Here is an 18,910-nt window from a genome sequence, read left to right on the forward strand (position 1 = left end):
CCCCTCTCAGCCCCCTTTCATAGGGTGAGCCCTGGGTTCCAGTCCTGCCCTTGCTCTCTCGTGGTGAGAGCTGGGATGAGCGTCTCCTCTCTGAGCCTCGGTTTCTTCAAGTGTGAGTGGGAATAACGAGACCTGCCGTCCAGGGGTGTGGGCAGGATGCCGCTGTCTGGAAGGTGTGAAGGTTCTTGGCACATATGAGGGCCCAGTTATCATGGTGAAGGTTAACCATGTCACGCAGATTGGGGATCTGGCTGGGGTGACAGTGGGGCCCTGGCTGCCCCCAGGGGACCCTGTGGCACAAGCAGCCCAGCCCGACCTGCTCACTTACCACTTGGCTTCCCAGCCACTTCTCTTTCATTTCTCACCGCCCCTGGGCACACTCCTTGGCATCCTGGGATCTCTGCCTTCTTTAATGGGGTCGCCTACTTCCTGGCCACGCAACCCTGGGATGCAGGACTTATTTCACAGCCCCAGCGGCCACCTCCTGGCACTAAAGGTGGACTTTCAGCTGCCACCCCACCCGCCACCACCGCTCCTCCACTGAGCTTGCTTTGCTGGCTGGTCTCAACTGGCCCCACCAGGTCTAATGTGGAGCTGTGGACGGGTGGCTGCAAGTCAGATGTGTGTGACACACACAGAGCTTCGTTTTGTTTCAGAAAAATGGAAGTGACCTTTAACAACTGGGAGATTTCTTCCTCACACGTGGCCCTGGCCTTCCAGCTCCTCTTTGGAATTCAGCACCCCTGGCCTTGTGGGCAGGCAGGCTGACCGGCCATGATCAGCAGTGGGAATTGATGCCCCTGTTTGTCAGGCCTGCAGCCCCACCAGTCCTGGGCTGCACCCAGCTCAGTTGTCCTTCTGTGTCCAGTGGTCCCAACAGGCACACGAGTTTCAGCTGTCCGGCCAAACAGCATCCACACTTGACCTGGTACTCTGGTCCCTCTGACCTCAGTGTGGTTGAGGAGGGTCCTGCTCTTGCTCGCAGTTTTGGTCTTGAAAGTTTTCTTCAGACCCCACCCTAACCGCTTTCCAGGTCTAAGTAGGGGCTCTGCCTGGATGCCCCTTGATTGTAGCTTGGCCCTTAGGTTGGCTCCCTAGTTGTTCCCTCCACCTGGCACCCCCCTGAGCATCATTTCTGGATATCCCTCCATATCCCAACCCCTCTTCTTTTCTGTCTGACCTTTGGTCCACTTTCCTGGAGTTCTCACTTTAGCAAACTTCCCATAATACCTTGCACTCGACACACCCTATTCATCCCTTGAAACCCAAATTAGATGCCCCTTTCCTTGATCTTGACTTCCCCAGGGACAACTACTGTCTTCCCTACCTCCCATCCTCATTGCCCCTCAGCCCACTGGTTTCCTGATGCCTGCAGAGGAACCAGTGCCAACTGCCTTTGCCCCGGAAGGGGCAGTTCTCAAAGTTTATATGCAAGAGAATTACCCCCTGGGAGCCTCATAAAACACAGATTCCCAGGCCCAGTCAGAATATCCTGAATCGGTGGAACTGGGGTGAGGCCTGGAAGTCTGTTTCTTAACAAGCTCTACTGTGGCTCCTGAAGTGGCAGTGCTAAAGGCGGGCTCCTGAGTGGGTTGCCGGGTAACGGGACAATGGCTGAAAAGTAGGGCCAGGACTTTAGGGTGTGGGAGCCAGCCAGCGAGGATGGGGACTCAGCTTACAGAGGGTGCCACACGCTCTGCCCCTGCAGCACCCTGCAAACAGGGCTGGAACCTGGTTTGGTTCATGCAAGGGCGGGGGCACCTTGGGCCCCTGAAGGCATCTCGTGGGTGGGTGCTGGTGGTAGGCTGCCCCAGTGGGCGGCGGCCCCAGCTGCCCCTGCCAGTTGCACACACATCCTTCCTTTACACATTTATTCTCCCAGCCCCTGGAGCCCAGTCAGGCGGGCGCTGTGCCCACAACTGCCCCCCACCACGCTCGCCGTGATGCCAGGCCCGGCCACCAGGAGGCGCTGGAGACTGCCCGGACGTGGCCCGAGCTGCTGCTCGCGCCTGGCGGGGAAGGGGTGGCTGACATGGCCCAGGCTGGGCCCTTGAAATTGGAGGCAGCAGGACTGTGGGCTGGGCTGGGGCCTGGGAGACCTGTCCGTGCCCCTTTCCCCCCACGAGCCTCCCCCTGGTGAGGGGCTGCTGGGCTGAGGGTGGGACCAGCGGGCGTTTCCCAGGCGACAGGGTAGGGGCCAGCCCGGGGCCCTCATGGCCTCCCCACCCCTCTGGAAAGGGGCCAGGACCCCAGCCCGGCACGGCTGTACCCCGCAAACATGGGCTTGGGCTGTCTGCTGGTTTGGTGGTGTGAGTAGGGGAGCTAGGTCACTTCAGGGCCGGTCTGGGCAGGCTGGACCTTGGCTAGGTCTGCTGCCAGCCCCCGGTGCGGTGCGAGGGGCTGCCGTCCTCCACGCCCCTCGGGCTCTGGGGCCCCTCAGCAGTGGCAGCGGCCTCCTGCAGTCTCCTTCTCCCTCGGGTCGCCTTCTTGGAGGCTGCAGAAGGTCCGGGGCTCAGGCGGACACACTCCAGAACCATGTTCCCAGCCCCCGACCCCTTCCTACAGGTGGGGGAGCAGCGGCCATGGGTGTGGAGGGCAAGCGGGGGCTTCCGGGAAGGGCCCCCAGAAATTGTGGACCCAGCCCACCGGCACTGCGTCCCGACTTGATGCTCCTATGGCGCCGGGCGCAGACAGGTCCTGCGGGATCCAGCTCCGCGTCCTGGGGCTGGTTGCCTTCCTTCTTCCCCCACTCGCCGTGGGCCACCCTACCCGCTGTGGATCTTGCAGCCCAGAGGCACTAAGGACCGTACTCCCTTTGCACCTCCCGAGGGGCGGGTGCCCCCACCTGGCACGCAGCAGGTGCCCATGACTCCCTGGCCAAGGGCCCTGTTCCCAACCACTGCTCCACAATCTCCCGCTGTCAGTGGGTGTTCAGGGAGGGGCAGAGGGCTGCCTATGGGGTGCGGGGTGTGAAGTGTGGGGTGTGGGCTGCCTGCTGGGGGTCAGCTGGCTCCTGCCTGGCCCAGGTAGGAGAACAAGATCTCCTATTTGTCTTGTCCCCGCCCCCCAGAGCGGATCCCTGGGCAGCGGAAGTGCCCTGGTGTCTGTGGGGAGGGCAGGTGAGTTGGCCTCCCGGGAACAGTGGAGTACTGTGGCGGCCGTGGCGCTGCCCGGACAAGCACCAGGGTGCTCGCGGATCAGCGCAGGGGCTCACAGTCTCCCTCGGGCGCCTGGGGCAGGCAGGGGCGTTGGAGCTGATGCCCGCGGCTGCCTCACTGGGAATTGTTGAGCTTGGCAGGAGGAGACCAGAGCCCTCCGCGGGAGCAAATGCCCTGTGCCCCCAGAGGGTGGCACCCTCGGCTGCGCCTTCCCCTCCCCTCCAGCGTTCCCATGATGACAGAGCCTCCCTGCTGTCTGAAACTGCACGGAAGTCCCAAGTTCACTACCTTGGGCAGGTGAGGAAACTGAGGTGCAGAGAGGAGGGGCCTGGCCCGGCCATAGCCCCCTAGGCGAGAGTTTCAAGTCCCTGCTCCGTGGGGCACACTCCAGAGAGATTGGAGGGCCCCTGTTTCTGAGTTTGAGTTGTTGTGTGGACATCGCTGTCCAGTGCTGCAAGGGGCGGGCATGCAGCGCCTCCCTGGCAGTCCCTCCCCCAGCCTGTACCTTTGCCCCAGGGTTCCAAGGACCGCTTCCGCTTCTGCTGCAGACCCTGCCCATGCTCCTGGGTGCAGAAGCACCTGCGCCCTGCTCCTGGCGTGCCCGGCATGCTGCTCCCCTCAGAACTCGGGGCCACCTGGGCAGAAGGGGTATGGTCAGGGTGAGGAGCCCGGCCTGAGCAGCACTGCACCCCGGCCCCATCCAGGTGTGCAGCGGGCCCACCTCACTGTCAGAGGAGTCCAATTCATTCAGCTCATCCAACTCTGCCGTCTGCACGCCAGCCTTGCTGGGCTCTGGGGGATACAATTAGGGGTCAGGCTGGTGGCCCTGGGGTCTAGTGACAGACTAGGGTGGGCAGTGACAACTCTGCAGACGAGGAAACTGAGGCCAATAGGGCTGAAATACAGGCCCAAAATCCCCACCCCCCAGTCAAATAGCCCTAGTTGGGGGACCTACCTTAGTTGGTTGCCACAGTGGCGGGGAGCTCACTACCTGTCCGACAGCCCTCATGCAATGCTGCTCTTCCCTTTGTTGCATGTGATACCCGCCCTTGACCCCTGCCTCCCTTTCTTGGACACCAGACCCAGGCTCTGGCTGATCAGGCAGAAGGGACTGAGCTGGCCCCTGGCCATTGCGGGTCCCTCCCTCCCCAATATGGACTTGACCTCAGGTGGTTGCACCTTTTCCTGGGTGGCCATCGGCATCAGGCCACTGGGGGCGAGGGTGCGCCTTTAGCCTCCCTCTGGCCTCATTTCCCATTCCGCCTGGAGAGGGCAGGTTGGGGAGATGCCCTGGGAGAGCAGGCAGGGGGTCCTGGGGAAAACAAGTAAGTGGCTTGAGTTCATTTGGAGGCACTGCCTTGCCCTCCAGCCAGCCCTGGACATGGCCCACAGGACCCAGCCTGGGGAAGGGGGGTGAGGGAAGAGAAGGGTTCTTCAGAGAGGCTGGAGGGACAAGCTGGCTGCCCACCGGGGTGTGGTGGGATGGGGGCTAAGAGGGGGCCCTGAGCCCTTACCGCGGGCATGAGGGGCTGCTCTGGCTCAGCCGCCCTGGCCATCTTGGGGTTGTTGCTGAGCTCACGGGGGCTGGAGGGCCTGGACTGGGCCGGTGCCTCAGCATCCTGTGGGGACCCCGGGCTGCCTGTGTGGGCAGCTGGGGGGCTGAGTGACTCAGGCCGGCTGGTGGGCTTGGGGACGTCCCGGGTCCGGCCGTGGTCTGAGAGGTCCAGGGGTTTGTCAGGGGCAGAGTCCTGCACCCCAGGGCTGGCCTCCAAGTCCCTGGGGCTGCCCAGGGCTGGGGGCCATGGGGGCTGTTCCCCAGGCAAGGCCGCTGTATTCAGAGCTGCCCCGGTCACCTCGCTCTTGGGGCACTCAGCCAGCGGGGAGAGTGGTGTCTCCTCGGGTCCATGCAGGCTCCCTGGCCTCGCCCGTTCCCCCCGCGCCCGCCGCTGCTGCTGAGCCAGGAGCAGGTGCAGTGTGCCCTCCAGCCGGGGGTCGCGCATGTCCACCAGATCCAGCAGGCCGGCAGTCCCCTCCCAGGCCTCCGGCTCCCCAGCCTTCAGGCTCTGTACCCAGGGGCTGGGGCGGGAGGTGGCCGCACTGCGGGGGTTCCGGAGGTGCAGGGCCAGGTGCCGGTTTAGGAGGCACAGGCGGTCGGCCTGGAGGGAGCGCCTCAGTGCCGCGTAGGTCACCGCAGTGGGCCGGGAAGCGCGCAGGAAGCTGTATGGGGCAAATGACCAAGGGCTGTGGAGGGAGAGACGATGGCCCTCCTACTTCCGTGGTCCAGGGAGGCGAGGTGGGCCACCCAAGGCCACACAGCGGCAGTGGCGAGAGGGTGGGGTCCTGGCCTCCCGCTCTGGAGGCCCCATGCCTGGGCTATTGTGGGCTTGGCCAGAGGCCACCCAGGTGGGGGCCCCGCGGAGGGGCCTGGACATCTTCGCCCTTGGCTTCCTGTCAGGACCCTCTACTGGCAGGACTTGCTCTGCTGCTCATGGATCTGAGAGCACAGAAAGGGACTACCAGAGCCTCTAGGAAGGGATCTACCACCCACGCCAGTGCAGGCCCACAGGAGGTGTCTGCATGGGAAATTTGTGCCTGAGAAAGCCAAGCCAGAGAAAGGTTGGGGCTCCTGGAAGGATAAGTAGAGGGACTTCCCTGACCAGAAGATGGGGCCAGAGCCTGAGGAGGAGCCTCACCTGTCCAGGGGGAGGCTGTGCTCGTAAGGTGGGCTGGGTGGACTGCTCCTGGGGGGTGGCGGGGGCGTCCCATCGGTAATGCGGCAGTCAGCGGGGCCTGCCCGGGACCCAGGCCGCAGCACGGCGATGGTCCCGTGCAGCTGGTTGGCAATGTGCTGGGGGCTCTGGGCAGGGCAGGGGCGCAGGGCTCAGCACGGGTCGGGGCTTGCCCTGGGGTACAGGCTGTGCCCCACTGGGGGTCCCGGCCTCTGCCCTTGCTTGTGTTGTGACCTCGGGCAAGTCCTCCCCACCCCCCGCCTAGCTTTGCCCCTGAATTCCTAGGTCACATGGAGTTTGGGACCCTGCTGGCATGGGACTGGGGGTGTGCTGTCGAGAGCCCCTCACCATGTCCGGAGCCCGCGGCTCGGGCCTGGGGGCCCCCGGGGAGATTCTGGCGACTGGAGATGTCGTATACCCTGATGACTTCTCTGTAGGGGACACAGGGTCAGGAGAGGTTGGAGTGCTCAGGGGGTGGGCGGGCAGCTCAGCTGCCCCTCCCGCCTCCAGCACCTTCTCCCCGTGGACCTGTGCTTGGGGGCTCATCCTCAGCTTCCTCGTGGCCCCCTGTCGGCTTCTCGGTGCTGGCCTTCCGGCTGCCAGGGGAGGGGAGCAGCAGGGGTGAGGGGGGATCCGAGACGCTCCCCCTGCTCAGGGGCCTGGGTCGGTCTCTGGGGGGAGGGGTGGCAAAGACAGGGAGGGTGAGGGACCGACGGGAACGCCGGGGCACCCACCTAGGGCCTGGGCCTCCTCTGTGGGGACCCGACTCTCCCCACCTGGCGGAAGGCCTACAGGGGTCCAGGGCCCTGGGGCTGGTCTCAAACACAGACACCCCTGTGGAGCCTCAAGTGTCAGCGCTGCTGGGGGTGGGGGTGGGGAGTCCTCGGGCGTCTGTTCCTCAATGGGTGGCCTGTGAGCACCCCCATCCCGTCAATGGGTCTGGGGTCCCCTCTGCATCTTGTGCCCTGGGCTCCCTTGGACACGGGTGGGGTGCATGCGGGGTTGGGTGTCAGGGAATTGGGGTCTCTTGGCCTGCCCTGCCCCACTCACTCCAGGCCCCGCAGCCGCTTCACCTCCTCCCTCAAGCTCCTGTTTTCCTCCTTCAGCCCGTTCACCTCGTTGGCTGCAAACAACAGGTGTCAGCCTTGTGGCTGGGGAGGGGAGGGTGGGGCCATGGAAAGTGAGGGGACCCCTTCCCCCAGTGGTCAAGCTTGTCTCTGGGGGCTCAGGGAAAGGGGACATGACCTTCGTCATTAGTAGAACTGGCGGGGGGTAGGGGATGGCAGCTTGGGGCCCTGCTGGACCCCTTCCTCATTGTGGTGGGGAGGGGCCAGCGGGGAGGAAGCTGTCCCAGGGGACTGACGGGAGGGGTGTGGCTGGGGCCCGCTGGGGTCTTTGGACCAGTTGCACATCTTGGGCAAGGGTGTTGTCTGTAAAATGATTGCCCTCCCCGCTTTTCTCAAGATCGGAGGGTGGGCCCGGAGCAAGCGCTGCCCACAGGAGGGGCTCTGAGGTGGGGGGTTGGGCGAGGTGGAAGAGGAGGGGCCTTGGACGGGGTCTCACTGAGGAGGAAGATGTGCTGCAGGCTCTGGAGGTGGGAGTTCTCGAACTCGTGCTGCTTCTTCCTGGCCAGCTCCTGGGTGACCATGCAGCGGTCACACAGGCCAGCCCGCAGCCTGTGGGTGGGGGGAGTTGGCGAGGGGCCGTGAGGGGTCCGGCCTGAGGCCCGCAGACGGACAGGGCCACCCTCACTGCAGACCCTGGCATTGCTGTCGCCTTTTCCAAACTGTGTTCCTTGGGGCCCACCCCCAGTCCCCCACCTTGGGGGCGAGTGGTCTATGTTCAGTTAAACTTGAGAAGGAATCTTGGAAAATGCAATTCACATACAGTGTTCACTTAGTGGAGAAACCTTCCTGGTTTGGTTCAGGCTGGAGTTTCCCAAACTCAGGAGCCAGGGGACCCTTGGCACCCCGCCCCGGGACCCTGCTCCAGCACCTGTTCTCCAGCACCCGCACGTTCTCCTTCAGTGCCTTCTGCTGCTCCCGGAGCTGGTGGTTCTTGGCGAAGAGCTCCTCAATCCTCTGGGCGTTCCTGTGGCAGGGAGGGCAAGCTGGGGGGAAGCCATATGCCGCCCCTCTCCCACAGCACGGTGGGCTGTGCCCCGAGCCTCAGCCCCACGGCCCCGTCCAGTCCACGGCCACCGTGCCACCATCCCCGGGAGCCCCAGGACCTGCCCCACAGGCCCCGGTGCGGCTCCAGGACTCAAAGTTCACGTCATGATCATTACGTCGCCATGATGACCTGCGCCGGGAGGACGCCCTGAACGGTGGGCTTGGAGGCCACGCACCTGGCTTCAAGTCCTGGCTCCGCCACCTACTGGCTGCATGACCTTGGGCAAGCTACGTGACTGCCACCACCCCCAACCTAGTTTCCCTCCAGGTCATAGGGATTGTGGCCTCAGCGTGGCCTGGAGCTATGGGGAAGGGTATGCGCTTACCGGCATCTCTCAGAGTTCAGCTCCAGCAACTTGCTCTGCAGGCCTGGCCGGGGAGGACAAGGAGGCCAGGGTCAGGGCTAGCCAGGCCACCCCCCTGCCCTCCCGGGGTGCTGTCAAGCTCAGTGGCTCCTGGGTGAGCCCCATCCACCGCGGGTCCCTGTTTGCACCAGCCATTGGCCTCTCTAGCCTCAGCTTCTGCCCAGTGCTGCCTCTGACCCTGGTGGTCCCAACTGAGCACCCCCCGCTTTCTCCTGGGGTCCCCGGCTCTGTGGTGTCTGCCTCAGGGGTATGGGGCCAGCAATGCTGGCAGGGGCCTGCTCCTGGGCCACGTCTGGAAGGATTGTGGGAAAAGAGAGGGACTGTTTTTGGGGGATACAGCTTACGGTGAGATAAAATGGGTTATTGAGGCTGCTCCACCGAACCCCTGCACACTCTGTGACCAGGAGCTGGGGTCCCACCCAGGCAGCCCCTCCTCTTTTCTCGCTTGGGAAGGGACGTACCCAGGCCCTCTGGACCTGAGAGTCGGCCACTGGCAAGGGTCTTGGGAAGGACTGGGCTGGGGGCCACCAGGGGGTGCGTGCAGGGTTGGGGGAAGCTCGGACAGGGTGTGTGGCGGGGCTGAGCTCGGCCCAGGGTGGGTGGTTGTCCCAGAGGAAAGCAGAAGAATCTCAACTCAATGCTGGGGAATGTTCCGGATGGGCCTCATGGGTGGCAAGCTCCTGTTACTCAAAGTGGGTGGCCTCTGCTGGGTGGCACAGGCCCCCTCTCCGGGGCAGGGAGTGGTCCCAGCCGGCTTCTGGGATTCTGAGTGGCCAGGGACAAGGCCTCCCGCTGTGCCCTGAGGACCACCCTTGAGGCAAGCAGCCTGGATGTGCTGGAGGCTGTGCTGCACAGGGGCTGCGGGTTTTAACTGGCTGCACCTGTCCTGCACATACGTGACCCCTCGGGGCCACACCTGGGGTGCCAATGCTAGGTCCAGGCTGGGTGGGCATCTGGCCACTTTGTCTCTCGGGGCCCTGGGGCAGAACTCCTCTTTCTGGGCAGGGAGGGCAGGGCCCCAAGTCTGGTGAGAGTTAGGGGTGACCCTGGGGGCACACAGGCCTGGCCTGGCCCTGGCCCTTAGGACCCCTTGTCCAGCCCTGGGTGGTGGAGACCCCTCCCCAGCTGGAGCCCATTGGCCGGCCCTCCCCGCCCCCAGGGCCACTAACCCAGAACCTCTTTCTCATGGACGTCCTTCAGCCTGTTCAGTGACTCCATGAAGCTCTCCATGGCTCCCTGCGGCTCTGGCCTAGGCCCCACCGCCCTCGACCTGTGGGCTGTGGGGCAGCTCCTTGGCCTCTACTTCCCCTCTGTTTCCAGCCTGCAAAGGAGGGAGTGGGAAGAGATGGCACCATGCCTGAGGGGCACTGCAGTGTCCAGCCACGGGCAGCCCTGAGCAAGGAGAGTCAACCCGTTTCAGGTTGGGATCAACTGCTCTGGGGAAGTTAGGCAAAAGCCCCTGGACCCCCAGACTTTGGGAGCCCCCAGGAGTTTCTTGAGCTAGAAACCAGTCCCTGTGAGAAGTCCAGTCATTCCTGCCGCCCCGACCACCCTTGCTGAGTCAGGACTCGGTGGGCTCACCTGCACTGTCCTCTCTCAGTGCCCTGTGCCCCCACCCCGCGGGGACTCTCTTGCTGTACCTCAACTCCCCACCACAGCCCCAGCCCCAGCCCCAGCTATGCTGCACCTGGGGGCCATGGCCAAGGCCACATCCTTACCACGCCCCAGACAGAACACACCCCATGCACCACCTCGGCGATAGGATGAATTGGGGCCTGTTCCCATTGCAAGGCGTGGAGGGAGTGGGCCGCACTGCCCCCTGCAGAGCCCGGGCTGGGGCTGAAGCCAACACGGCAGACACCTTGGGGCCTTGGTGTTTCCCACGGCACAGACACAGACACACAAACACATATGGTCATGCACAACACACATGAGTGCAGACAGACAGATGCTCAACTGGCCCCATCTGCCCAAGGAACTCAGCCCACGTTGAAGGCCGGAGGCGCCAAAGACCGGCATATGATGAGAGGTGGGAGTCTAACTTCATTCTTTTGCATGTGGATAGCCTGTTTTCCCAGTACCATTTCTGTAGAGACTATTCTATCCCCTTTTATTTATTTTTCTTGTCTAATTGCTCTTGCTAGAACTTTCAGCACAATGTTGAATAGCAGTGGTGACAGTGGGCATCTTTGTCTTGTTCCCAGTCTTAGAGGGAAAGCTTTCAGTCTTTCACCATTGAGTACAATGTTAGCTGTGGGTTTTTCAAATATGACTTTTATCACGTTGAAGAAGTTTCCTTCTCTTCCTGCTTTTGAAGTGTTTTTATCAAGATAAGATGCTGGATTTTGTCAAATGCCTTTTCTGCATCAGTCAATATGATAATATGTTTTTTTCCTCTTTGATTTGTTAATGTGGTTTATGACACTGATTGATTTTCTTGTGTTGGGCCATCCTTGCATTCCTGGTATAGACCCCACTTGGTCATGGTGTATAATCTTTTAATATGCCATTGGATTTGATTGCTAGTATTTTGTTGAGGATTTTTGCATCTATATTCATAAGAGAAATTGGCCTGTAATTTTCTTGTGCTATCTTTATCTGACTTTGCAACCAGAGTAAACTGGCTTTCCAGAATGATTCAGAAGTGTTCCCTTTTCTAATTTTTGGAAGAATTTGAGAAGGATTGGTGTTAATTTTTTATGTGTTACATAACTCACCAATGAAATCATTTAGTTCTGGATTTTTCTTTGTTGGGAGGCTTGTTATTGTTTTTGGGAGGTTTTGATTCAATTTTGTCACTTGTTATAGGTCTATTGAAACCTTCTGTTCTTATTGAGTCAGTTTAGGTAAAATGTGTGTTTTTAGGAATTTTCTAACCGGTGTGCCACTTTGAAAGGATTATGTGCCCTGGCAAAGCCTTGTTTTAATCCTGATCCATCTTGTGGATCTTTCAATCCTTATTCAGTACCACAGGTTGGAAACTTGATTAGATTATCTCCACAGAGATGTGATGCACCCAATTATGGGTATTAACCTTTGATTAGAGGGAGATGTGATTCCACTCATTGCAGGTGGGTCTTGATTAGTTTACTGGAATCTTTTAAAAGAGGAAACATTTTGGAAAACATTTTGAGAGCCATGAGAACCACCAGAGCCCACGCAGCCAGAAAACTTTGGAGATGAAGAAGGAAAACACCCCAGAAGGAGCTTCATGAAATAAGAAACCTGGAGAGAAAGCTAGCAGACTTCATCATATTTGCCATATGCCTTTCAGTTGAGAGAGAAACCTTGAATGTCATCAGTCTTCTTGAACCAAGGTATCTTTCCCTGGATGCCTTAGATTGGACATTTCTATAGTCTTGCTTTAATTTGCACATTTTCATGACTTTAGAACTGTAAACTTGCAACTTAATAAATTCCCCTTTTAGAAAGCCATTCTGTTTCTCTCATATCACACTCTGGCAGCTTGCAAACTAGGACAGCTGGCATACAATTAATTATAATATTCTCGTATAATTCTTTTAATTTCTCCAAGGTCAGTACTAATGTCCCCACTTCATTTTAGTTATTTGCATCTTTTCTTTTTTTTGGTCTACCTAAAGGTTTGATCTTCTCAAAGGACTCATTTTGATTTCACTGATTCTCTCTATTGTTTTTCTACTTCCTGTATCATTTATATCTACTCTAATATTTGTTAATTTCCTTCCACCTATAACTTTAGGTTTAGTTTGCTCTTCTTTTTAGTTCCTCGAGGTATGATCTGGCTGTTTCCATCCTGTTTGGGCTCTGTCACCACCCCAGGGTCAGGGTCTGCTGCCAGCCCCCAGTTACAGACAAGGAGTTCTGGCTGGCGTTTGGGTCAGCCCTGTAAGTCATGTGGCTGCAAGGAGCAGAGCAGGTCTGTGCTGGCCCATCTGAGACTGGAGCCTACATTCTGACCCTTTGTCTCACCTCCAGGCCTCTCCTAATGGTTAGGCTGCAGAGCCCTTGGGCTGCTCGACTCCACTCCCTTCCTAGCATCTCACGCCTGAAGCCTTAGCAGCCACTGCTGGCTTCTTCTAGATTAGCCCGGCGTCTCACCTCTGACACCCCGGTCCCTCAACTAGACCACTGCATTGACCTCCCCTTGACCTCCTTGTGCAGATGTGCCAGGCCTCTGCTGAGGCCCACGGCCACCCCACGCAGGGCTCTTGTGGTGCCTGGCCGGCCAGGGCTGAAGTGACAAAGGCCCGCCTGGGTTTGCAACCTGAAAGACTGCTCTGAAGACATGTTCATGAGGTTGGAAGCAGGGCTCTGTGGCACAGCCAGTGCCCGTGTCCCCAGTTCCAGGGCGAGCCCATGCAGTCCCGTCTCCCTCCAGCTCAGAATGGCCCAGCTCAGGGCTCCCAGAGTTCAGATGCAGCCACCTGGGGGGTGGGCTGGAGAGGTGTCTCTAAGTGAGGGAGTGCAGGCCTGGGGATCCCGAGAGAGGCCACAGGGTTAGGATGAGTGGCCTTGGAATTGATCTGGGCAGTGGAGCCTGGCTTTGAGCTGTGCCGGGGTGGGAGACGAGCCAGGCCTGGTAGAGGCGGGACCAGAGCAGGGCTGCGAGGCCAGAGGAGAGCATGATCCCAGGCTGGGGGGCCAGGAAACAGTGGAGGGGTGGGGCCAGCAGAAAGACGGGGACTCCCTGCCTGGAGGCTCTGTGGGGTTGCTGAGGACTCTGGGAGTGGGGTGCTGGTGAGTGGTGCCACTAACTTGAGATTGGGGCTGGAGCTTACCCCAAAAGGGGGCCTAGCTGGGCTGGGGGTGGAGGGCTCCGCTCCCAAATGCCAGCTCCGCTTTAGCCCGTCACCCAGCTGCAAGTCCTGCACCTCCCCCGCGGGCCCTAGGTGTGCCTGGTTGTGCCGGCCCCGCCTGCGAGGGGCCCCTGGGTGGATGGTGGCGGGGCCCAGGAGGGCCCGGCCGCAGCAGCCTGAAGTTCCACCCCAACCCGCCCGACAGGAGCCTTCCCTGGCCCCCAGGGCCTGCCGTGTGGGCTGGCCAACGCCTGTAAAGGAGCCCGTGGGCCGGGAGAGGCCAGCCCGGCTCCGGGTCCGAGTGAGAGATGCGTGTTGTTCCTGTGATGTCACTGCGGTACAGAGGCTGGGCTGGCAGGGCCTGGGGGCTCCCTCTGGGGAGCCCCACCCCTGCCCCTCCCCCCAGTCCTGCAACACAAACCGCCTGGCAGGCCCCAGCTCTTCCCCTCAAGGGCCCTGAAAGGCAACAGGAGAGACTCTGCAGGGCCTGCAATTCACACCCCCGTGCACACACTTCACAGTTCGGAGGGCCTTTCCCGCCTTCCAAGGTGCATGTCCAGGATCAACAGTGCAGCTGGCACTGTGCCAGGCTCTCCACCGCCGCCTCCCCCTGCACCCTCTCAACCACCCCATGAGCTGGTGGCAGCTCTGAGCCATTCACGGGGAACCCAAGGCAGGGGCCTGGGGCTTGGTGGGCACCTGCCTGCCCCTTGCTGGGAGCCGGGTAGTGGGGCCAGGCTTGGGTCCCAGCTGTCCACCCCTTCTGTTGGAAAGAGAGTCAGGGGACAGTGCCCAGTGCTCTGCCATCTGGGGCTGACTGAGGTTGGTGGCGAATGCCTCGGAAACACCTCCAGGGACCCGGGTGCCACTTGACCTCTGTCCCTGTACCTCCACCCCCGTCAGCCAACCCCCTCCCTCCTGTGGGAACTCTCCCTCCCTCAGGGGTCTCATTCAGGCACAGCCCTGGGACCCTCTCTGAGCCTGTAAATTCAGAGAGCTTGGGCTGGGTGTGTGTGTGCATGTGCTAGGGAAAGCGTGGGGGGTGGTTCCAGGCATCAGTGTGTGTGGGGCTGGGGGGGTAGGAAGGCTGCCAGGAAGCGTCGGTGAAGGAGGACGAGCAGGACAGCATGTGGACAGGGCCATGGGCCTGGGGGGCTGGAGTCAGGGGCTCTCCATCTCACAGACCAGAGGGGGCACATTCTGAAGGGAGCCCCTCATTTCCAGGGGCCGGGATGGGACAAGCTGAAGTCACAAGGCTGGGGTGGGAGAGTGTACTCCCTGGGCATCTTGTATAGCTCCTTCCCTGAGGTCTCCTGCTCAGGGACTCATGGGCCCGCTCCCCAGAGGGGCAGGGCTGGGGGTGGAAGTGCAAGGAACTCTGAATATGGGGTGCGGTCTCCCCCAGGCCTGGTGCTTATGGCACAGGTGCAAGGACGGAGGGGACGCCTTACTCCCCAGGTCCCCACCTGCCTCCTGGGGCCTGCCATAACAGCTGCTTGAGAGGGCAGAGGTTTCCTGGTGTTGATTCCACCAGGCTAGGTCTCAGAACCCCAAAGGAGAGGGTGCACCCCATCTCCACGTGTCAGCTGGCGTCAGGCAGGTCTCACTCCTGAATGGGACCACCTGGGCCGAGGGGGGAAAGCCTGGACCTCTGAACCCTGGGGATCCCGATCCTCTCTCTGCTCTCTGGGTGATCTTGGGCAAGTCACTCGACCCTCTCTGAGCCTCCCCCATATCGGGTGGCTGAGAGGTTCTGACAGGTGACAGTCCACATGGCCAGTCTGGCAGGTAGTGAGTGCTCCGTTAACAGTGGGGTGAGAGTCTGCCTCCGTTGGCACTGCCTGCAGCACCCCCATAGCGCTTCACGCCCAGGCACACCCCCTTCCAGGGCCGCTTCCAGGAACCCCTCCTCCCTCGGCCAAGTTCAAGGTCTGTTGCCACAAGGTCAGCTTCGCCATAGAACCAACAACGTTCCCCAAATTTGGGCGGAAGCCTCTGACTCCAGCAGCTGTGGACAGCCGTGCCCTGTGTGACCAAGTCCACCTGGCCCTGGTGGCCATGCCAGGGGGGTGCCAGCCCCACTTTTGGCACAAGGAGGGCGCGGAGGCTCCCGCCGCAGCCCCTGACCTGCCAAGCGCCATCTGGCCGAGCAGCAGAGCCTGCGGGCTGTCAGCTCCAGCCCTGCCTGGGCAGCTGGGGCCACAGGAACCGGGGCAGGGGCTCTGTCTGCCAATGCCTGGCTCCCTGACATTTCCGAGGGCCCTTCTTGGGCACAGAAGCTCAAGTGACCCCTCGCCACTTTCCCTTGTCTAGGGATCCTTTGCCTCCAGCAGATCCCCGATCCTGTGCCTTCTCTGAGGACCCAGCCATTGGTCAGTCATTCTATCTGACTATCTGTCTGTCTCCAGCAATGGTACTGACGATGAGAGCAATTACAGTGTCTCTGGCTGCCGGTGCCCGTGTGCCCACTTGGGGTCAAGCCTGTGTAGGGGTCTCTTCCCCTGGCAGGGCATCACTCTGCTTGTGGGGGTGATGCCATCACCCCAAAGTTTCTCCAAGGAGACTGAGTTGGGTGCACTTATGGGGCCCGCCATCTGCCCCTCCCCCTGCCCGCCAAGGGCCTGGCACACGGTCAGAGCCCGCTAGACCACTGGTGGAGCACCTACTGCATACAGAAAAGGATGCTGAGGCCCAGCTGGGATTGGAGACGAGCGAGGCCGAGGCAGGGGTCCCACGTGAGCCTCATCCTGCCCTCCCTGGGGGCCTCGGGGGTGAAGGGCCAGGCCTTTCCATGGCAACTTGGGTAAGCTGTTTGCCTAGCTGTGAAACTCCTGCCTCAGTTTCCCTACCCACCAAACAGGGGATCCCTAAGCTCTGGCTCCTGGAGGCAGGAGGGAGGCTGACTGGGCCCAGGGTGGGCACTCCAGCAATGACCACTCCCCCGCACCAGAAGCAGAGCAGCCCCTGCACCCATGCGCCAGGCACCGGCAGCAGCTTCCTGTGCAGCATTGCTCTTGGGCTCACCCTCGCCAGTGGGGTGGCCATGGCAGCTTCATTTTACATATGAGGACCTGGAGGCTCAGAGAGATGTACAGGTATAGCCTGGCCCTGGTCACTGGCTCGCAAGGATGCAGCTGAGACCCCCAAGCCCTGGGACCTCCTGGTGTCCCTGCCAAGGCAGTTTCTAGCTTTTGCCAGACACAAGGAGGCTATGATGTCCACATGCACACACAAGTCATGCCCACACCTACCCATGCGGTGGCAGTGATCTCCTAACCAGGTAAGGCACACGCTTGTGCATATCCACACTCACTCGGCTCCTGTACGGAGTGCCCCTTGGCCATCCCTCCCTGCCATGCATGGGCCCAAGGCCAGCTGCACACACAATGCACACATGCACGTGTGCACACTCACAGAGGAACGCAGCAGGCACAGGGTTTGGCTGGGCCGGCTCAGGTTACAGCGGGTCCTGCAACCCGACTCCCTGGGGAAGGGCCGGGCACCTGCCCTTGCAGCCTGCTGCCCTGGGCCTGGCCTGGGAAACAGAGCAGGGCCCACAGCCACCCAGAACCTGCCTCCCTGTGTCCCCCCTGCCCAGTGCCTGGCAGGGGCAGCTATATCATGCTCAACCTGACACAAACGGCTTGTGTGCCCTCCTGGCAGGCCACTCCCCACTCCTGGTGATCCCCCACCCCCACCCCAAGGCCTCTCACCAGAAGCAGCCCCTTGGACACGGATTTCCTGCTGCAGTGGGGCTGGCCAGGCCTCGCCTCTCTACCCCCAGCCCCTGCCCCCTTTCAGTCACCCAGGAAGCCCACCGGGCCGCTGCCCTGTCTCGGCCCCCAGGATCAGGCACCTTGGAACAGGTGGTTGTGCCGCTCATGCCACCCAACGGGCGGAGGCCGGTCCCGCCGCCGGTCCCAGCCCCGCGTGGGGGCCTGATCCCTCGTCCCCGGCCTCCTAGCCCAGCCTCGGGGCGCGCCCCCAGGTCCACAGCACCCCCAGCCTGGCCGCCACCTGGCTCCCGCCCCAGCCTGCCAGGCAGTGGTCGCGTCCCCTGGGTACTCACATGGCCCCCAATCCAGCGCCCTCCGAGCCTGAGCCGGAACCGTCCGCGGCCGCGAGATAGAGGTGAGCAATGTGCAAGCTCACACAGGAGCAAGACATAATTTTGGCCAGACCCGTTTTACTGGTTTTTGATTCTCCCAGCCAGGAGCAGAAAGGTGGCAGCGACTCACCAAAGCTGCCTGACGGGTTCTGCCATCAGCAAGTGGCCAAACGGGTCCGGCCTGAGCCCACATAGAGACCGGATTGTTTCCCCGTGATGGCGGTGCGGCCCATGCTGCCTGCCGGACACACAGCTTCCAGGGAGGGTCGGGCGGCTCTAGGCTATGCACAGCTGGGAGGGCAGGGGGCACAGTACCCGGAGCAGGAGGGCTTTGGGGAGTCACTGTGCCCCAGGCTGGGCTGCCCCCGTCCTCACACCTCAGGCCTGAGCAGCCCGTCCTCTGACCTGTCCCATCCCAGCTCACCTCCGGGTGACCTTGAACAGATGAACTTCCCTTCCTGGCCTTGGTTTTCTTGTCTGTAAATCGGAGACAGCAAGCCCAGGATCTGTCCCAGAGCAGCTGGACGCTACGGTTCTCAGTGGACCCTGCTGGGTTCTGGGAGGTTGTGGGTTCCTGGGTCTGAGTCTGCTCTAAGGTCTGTGTGGGGCTCAGGGCAGGCTGGATTCCCGGAGGCTTGGGTGGGTGGGTGGCATGGCAGCCTGGGGTTCACGTGCCTGAGGAAGTGGGTGCTGTGGTTTTACACGCTTATCCTCTCGTTGATGGAGGCTTTTCCACACCCATAGCTCTCTGGGCTGCAGTTGCCCCAGCTCCCTGCCGGAACCCACCCTTCACAAAAGCAGGGGTTGTCTGTGGGCAGGGACAGCAGGGGCAATGGGGGATCTCCCCATAGGACGCCCAAATGGACCCTGGCTCTGCCCAGGGCTGCGAGGGGGAGGGTCTGGGGCTCTTGGCCAGCAGCCCCAGGTGGGTCCCAAGGGGCCTATCTGGCCCCCTGCTGAGTCCCTGCCAGTGGCCAGCTGGGGCTGGAAGTGAGGAGCTGGCCATTTCTGGTTCTGCCATGACCCCCGTCAGGGCTGGGCTCACAGTGGGGCAGAGGTCAGTGTGGACCTGCCCCAGGTTGTCTGAACAGCCGTGGACCTCTGTAGACGCCTCCTCCAGGTAGGGCCCTTGTGAGGTTGGTGGGGCCGCCAGAGGCATGTTTGTGTGTGTCTGTGCAGGTGCACTATGTACATGAGGGAGTAGACATGGCATATGTGGACACAGCCTGTGTGCATATCAGTGTGTGTGCATGGGTTACTGTTCATGTGTGTGAGTGCATGAATGCACGTGAGTGCGTGCGTATATATGTGTGTACATGCATGTATCTGTGTGGGCACGTGTGTGGGTGTTGCACGTGTGCTACGAGTGTGCATGTGTGTACACACATGGGTGTGTGTGTGAGCCCATGTGTGCAGGTAAATGCATGTGTATTTGAGTGTATATGCATGTGTATGTATACACACATGCACATGTGCATGTATGTACTTGCATGTGTGTGTGAATGTATATGTGCACATGTACGTGTGCAGGCATCTGTGTGTGTGTGTGTGTGTGTGCTTCTGAATGTGGGTCAGCATGCAGGCCCTCTGCATGTTTGTAA

At 61.0% G+C, this 18,910-nt stretch overlaps 1 protein-coding gene across 4 annotated transcripts; it reads right to left on the reverse strand.

Moving 5' to 3' along the window:
• Window positions 1–1,866: 1,866 nt before the first annotated feature.
• On the reverse strand, window positions 1,867–17,409 carry RBBP8NL (RBBP8 N-terminal like). Of its 4 annotated transcripts, none has more exons than XM_077161535.1 (14): window positions 17,271–17,409; window positions 9,593–9,744; window positions 8,385–8,427; window positions 7,883–7,978; window positions 7,451–7,563; window positions 6,938–7,010; window positions 6,416–6,558; window positions 6,236–6,318; window positions 5,852–6,015; window positions 4,673–5,375; window positions 4,338–4,470; window positions 3,880–3,950; window positions 3,664–3,793; window positions 1,867–2,494 (listed from the first exon to the last, which is right to left on the reverse strand). In XM_077161535.1, the coding sequence occupies exons 2-14, from the start codon at window positions 9,651–9,653 to the stop codon at window positions 2,364–2,366; spliced, it is 1,944 nt and encodes a 647-aa protein (XP_077017650.1). In that variant the 5' UTR covers window positions 9,654–9,744; window positions 17,271–17,409; the 3' UTR covers window positions 1,867–2,363. The 4 variants fall into 4 exon arrangements, with proteins under 4 accessions (XP_077017650.1, XP_077017646.1, XP_077017669.1 ...); XM_077161531.1 differs by having other exon boundaries at window positions 6,401–6,558; XM_077161554.1 differs by lacking the exon at window positions 17,271–17,409 and having other exon boundaries at window positions 6,401–6,558; window positions 9,600–9,741.
• Window positions 17,410–18,910: the final 1,501 nt, after the last annotated feature.

This window comes from Tamandua tetradactyla, chromosome 1 (genome assembly GCF_023851605.1).
Source record: "Tamandua tetradactyla isolate mTamTet1 chromosome 1, mTamTet1.pri, whole genome shotgun sequence".
NCBI classification, from domain to species: Eukaryota; Metazoa; Chordata; class Mammalia; order Pilosa; family Myrmecophagidae; genus Tamandua; species Tamandua tetradactyla.

Bases quoted from the DNA above. Each gene is read 5' to 3' on its own strand.
- RBBP8NL (XM_077161531.1), bottom strand. From the start codon at position 9,653: ATGGAGAGCTTCATGGAGTCACTGAACAGGCTGAAGGACGTCCATGAG. The intron at 7,564-7,882 runs GTGCTGGAGCAG...CCCCACCCACAG, and splicing joins GTGCGGGTGCTGGAGAACAG to GCTGCGGGCTGGCCTGTGTG. The intron at 5,376-5,851 runs GTGAGGCTCCTC...TGCCCCATACAG, and splicing joins CACAGCCTCCCCCTGGACAG to CTTCCTGCGCGCTTCCCGGC.